The 4,569-nt window shown below is 63.3% G+C and overlaps 1 protein-coding gene across 1 annotated transcript in view; it reads left to right on the top strand.

Annotated features, from left to right (window-relative positions):
• Nucleotides 1–2,418, top strand: part of NXPH3 (neurexophilin 3) — a 3,021-nt gene extending 603 nt beyond the window's left edge. The window contains exon 2 of the mRNA XM_077776807.1: nt 1,612–2,418. Coding sequence (XP_077632933.1) covers nt 1,612–2,316 — 705 coding nt within the window. The 3' untranslated portion in view covers nt 2,317–2,418. The remainder of the gene's footprint in view (nt 1–1,611) is intronic.
• The last annotated feature ends 2,151 nt before the right edge of the window (nt 2,419–4,569 follow it).

The following is a 4,569-nucleotide window of genomic DNA, read 5'->3' as shown; positions in this document are numbered from 1 at the left end:
GCCACGGCCCCACATCTGGACCTGCCCGTTTCTTCAAAACAACACCTCCCCCCTCCGCGTGCCACCTCCCCTTTGCCACTACGCGGAAGCACCCTTCCTTTCTCGCATCCCCACCTGCGGCCCTCCTCCCCGCGCTCCAGCCATTGGGCTGCGACCCCCGGGACCTAGACCCCCGGGACTCGGTCTGCAGAACCGAGCCCAGCCCCCGGGGAGCCTCCCGGCCCGGCTGTCCCCCCACACTACCCCTGGGGCCTAGCAGGCAGGGCCACCCAGCACACCTCTGCGGGCATGGCCAGGGTCAGAAGCAGGGGGCGTGAAGACCCCAGGCCCCTGGGGAGCCCTCCAGAGTCCAGCCCTCCGGCCTCACCCCGGGGATCACCAGCAAACCCAAACGCTGCCCCAGCTGTGAGCAGGTGCCCCTAGCGCTGCTAAGGGGACACATAGGGCGGGTACTCTCTTTGGAAGCTGAGTAAGCACACACCAGGCGGCTGCCCTCAGGAAACCTCGTCTGCTCCCTGCTGCCCTCCGGAGCTGTCCCCAGCCTGGCTGGGTCACACTGTCCTGCTGGCCCTCCCCACAGCTCCTCCAGGAGGCCTTCCCAGGTGGTGCCTGTGGTCAGAGCTGAACCGGCAGATGCCGGCCGAGCCTTGGCAGTTGGGCGGACGATTCCAGGCAGGGATGGACTTTGGAGAGAATCTCCGTTAAACGGACCTACCTGGTCCCCAGGGCTGGGAGTGTGCGTGGAATGGGAGGGCTGACCCTGTGTGACCCAGCCTCGGAGGGATGGAACGCGGTGGCCTCATCTGTAGAATGGGAATAAGAACCCCTGCCTCGGAGGGTGCTAGTGTCCTGGCCTGGCGTCATCAGTGGGCCCCAGAGCGTTTGACTTTTCTGCAGCTTGGGTGTCNCGGCATTTGTACAGGAGAGAGGAGGTCACTGGGCTCAGCTCTCTTATTCTGTTGTCTACCGCTTCTCTGAGTCTTGGAGGACAAAATGACCCCAGGGTAAGGGTGGTGGTGTCTCCTCTAACGGCCTAGGAAGTGCCAAAAAGCAGGGGCCGCACCTCTCCCGTCAAACCATCAAACCCGGGGCTCTCCCAGCAGAGGGACAGGGCTCTTTGAGAACAGTGGTTGTGCCTCCCCTCCGGCCTGGGAATTTCACACGGAGGCCGGGAATGTTCTCTGTGTAACTGTAACCTTAGAACCTCTCCTATGAGCCTGGGGGCTCTGTCAGCACGAGGATATGCCAAGATCGGGAGCCGGGCCTTCCCCGTCAGAACGGGGGTTCCCTAGGGGCAGGGGCTGTGTGTCTCTGGTGCCCTGGTCCATTGGAGAGAATCCTTGACCATCCTTCCAGATGCTGTAGTAGCCAGAGCAGGACAGTGTGGGGAGGGGATGGGGTGGCCCGAGTGTCAGAGGGGGAGATGGGACCACAGCAGAAGCCGGAGTGTATACCTGACCCCTAAAGTAAGATGGGAAGCATCACTCAGCCTCGAGCCAGTGGAAGGGACAAGCAGGGAGTTGAGGCTGTTGGTGGGGGACACAGGGACCAGACCTCCTGGGTCCTCTGCTGGGGACCTGGCTGTCACTGTCCTCCCAACTCCCTCCACAGGTCGTCTACGGCCAGGATGATGGTCCTCCCGGCTCAGAGGACCCTGAGCGTGATGACCACGAGAGTCAGCCCCGGCCCCGGGTGCCTCGGAAGCGGGGCCACATCTCACCTAAGTCCCGCCCCGTGGCCAACTCCACTCTCCTAGGGCTGCTGGCCCCCCCTGGGGAGGCATGGGGGGTCCTGGGGCAGCCCCCCAACCGCCCGAACCACAGCCCCCCACCGTCGGCCAAGGTGAAGAAAATCTTTGGCTGGGGTGACTTCTACTCCAACATCAAGACGGTGGCCCTGAACCTGCTGGTCACGGGGAAGATCGTGGACCACGGCAACGGGACCTTCAGCGTCCACTTCCGGCACAACGCCACCGGCCAGGGCAACATCTCCATCAGCCTCGTGCCCCCCAGTAAAGCTGTAGAGTTCCACCAGGAGCGGCAGATCTTCATCGAAGCCAAGGCCTCCAAAATCTTCAACTGCCGGATGGAGTGGGAGAAGGTGGAACGGGGCCGCCGGACCTCGCTCTGCACCCACGACCCGGCCAAGACCTGCTCCCGAGACCACGCGCAGAGCTCAGCCACCTGGAGCTGCTCCCAGCCCTTCAAAGTCGTCTGTGTCTATATCGCCTTTTACAGTACGGACTACAGGCTGGTCCAGAAGGTGTGTCCAGATTATAACTACCACAGCGATACTCCCTACTACCCCTCCGGGTGACCCTGGGCAGGCCACAGAGGCCGGGCCGGGGCTGGAAGGACAGGCCCGCCCGCGGAGGAGGCCATCTGGCTGGAAACTGGGCAGGGAAGGGAAGGGACCTCAGGCGGGGAGGGGGGTGGAGAGGAGGAGAGGCCAGGTGGGGCCGGGCCGAGTCTCACGTGGTGGTGGGGAGGAAGGGGTCCCAAGTGCGGGCCCCAGCCTGGGGTTGTGGAGCGAGGGGGGCATAGGAGCACTGAAGGAGGAGTGGGTTCTCTGGGCAGCCCCACGGCGCTTCCGGGCTCAGCGACAGGAAGATGCCGGGCCCCGGAGGCCCCCGGGGAGGGCAGACCGGTGGGGCCTGGGGGAAAAGTCATGGAGAAGAGCCTGAAGCCTTGACTCCCTCCTTGCCATCCTGAGGAAGAACAGCAGCAAGGAGAAGGGTATCTTGTCAGCATGGACGCCTAGTAGGCAACAAAGGATGGCAGAGCTAGGGCTGCCTGGGGTGGGGGGGAGGGGCGCGGCAGGAGGAACTCTCCGACCCCCACTGAGTGGGCCCCCCTCAGCCCCTTGTCCTGGACTGTGGCCTGAGCTTGGCCTCAAGCTGAAGTGGTGACCCCAGGAGTCCTTTCGATGTCTTGACAAATAGGCCATCTGCTCGCAGCCAGGCCACACCTTTCCAAAATTCCCTTTCCTGCCATTGCCGCCCCTCCCTCCCCGCCCCACCCCGCCTTGTGCTGATGGGACACCCATCCTTAAGTTGAAACAGAGGGTGATTATGGTTCTCCCAACACCAAGGCCACAGATGGAAGCCCCGCCCCTTGCGTTGTGTCCCCCTGGCCACCCCACCCCCTGCTGGCTCCCCTGGGAGTGTCCTCTGTCCAGCCGGCCAGCTTTGCCTGTCAGCCTGAGGCTCGGGGCNTGTTCCGTGGTGTCTGTCTGTGGGTGGGGGAGGGGAGGGTGGGGTGTGAAATCACCTTGATTGTCAGCTTCCGTGTGCACAGTCTCGTTCTGGAGCCGGGAATAAAGCTTTCCCAGGGCACGGCATTCTGAACTGTCCAGGGAGGGAAAGGGCCCAGGGTGCCCCACCGCCGTCCAGCCAGCCGTCCAGCCAGCGCTGTTCGGACCACGGCTGTGGGAGCTGGTGCTCAGGGAGGGCCTCGGGGCTCCCCTCTCCAGCCTCCTTTCCAGAGCTGTTGGAGCAGCGGGGAGGACACTGGTGCTCCTCGGGGGTGGGGGTAGCATCTGCAGAGCAGCCTGGGGAGGAAGCGCCAGTGGGGGGATGGGCCGCTGTGTTCTGTGTGGCCTCGCTGGGTTGCCGTCTGGGTGGGCCCGGGGTGGGGGGCCCCTGCTCTCTCAGGGTTTTGCTCCGCGGCCCTGGGACAAGCCCATCCTCCTGTCCGGGCCTCTTTCTGCTTCTTCGTAAAATGAGGAATGTGCCCGTTTCAGAGCTTCTCCGATGTGAGTGGGCATCTGAATTACCGGGAGCGGAGCGTTGGTTAAAACACGGATTTCTGGGTCCAGAGGATTTGCCTTTCTCGCGAGGACCCGGGGAGATGCTAATGCTCCCGAGGGACACAGTCTGAGGACCACTTATAGGACCTCTGTGTTCCTTCCGGGCTCTGGCCCCCTAAGATGAAGGGACACCTCTGAGGCTGTCTCCCAGCTGTGACTTCCAGTTGCTTCTTGTAGAAAACTCTGGAAGGGTCCTTTCAGAGAGTCGGGGTATTGGGCTTTCAGTCTGATGACGGGCTAGTGCAGGAACAGGCGGGGTTGGGGGGTAGCGGGGACAGGAGGAGGCTTGAAAGGAGCCATTTCCCTGTTCCAGCCGACAGACAGGAGGGCCTCGGGATGGATGTCTGCCGGTGGCACCATGTCTGGGAGTCAGCCGGGCCCTTTGGGGCTCGGTGAGCAGAAGGCTGGGCCCCGAGTACTAGGGTCACAGTGCCCTCTCTAAGGTCATCCTAGATCTCAGGTCCCTTGGGTCCCTATGGGCCATGCAGCCACAGTGAGGAAAGTCCTAGTACAAGGGAAAGAGATGGTCCTGTCACCAGGCGCCTGTGTCCCCTGCCTGCCAGCACGCAGCCCAGCCCAGTGCTCCTCTCGCTGCAGAGCGAAGCTGGACGAGCCCTTAGAAGCCACCTTGCTGTATGAAGTGACCCAGAAAGGGCACATGACTCAGGCTCACACTCCCATGCCCGCTTTCCCCTGCACCGTGCGCGCCTCCTGGGGCCACCTCTCCCGGAGCAGAGACTGGACCCAGGCACCACCCTCCCA

Source organism: Crocuta crocuta, unplaced genomic scaffold (assembly GCF_008692635.1).
Source record: "Crocuta crocuta isolate KB4526 unplaced genomic scaffold, BGI_CrCroc_1.0 scaffold352, whole genome shotgun sequence".
NCBI lineage: Eukaryota > Metazoa > Chordata > Mammalia > Carnivora > Hyaenidae > Crocuta > Crocuta crocuta.
The sequence above is the reverse complement of the archived record's forward strand: the minus strand, read 5'-3'. Positions and strand labels throughout refer to the sequence as shown.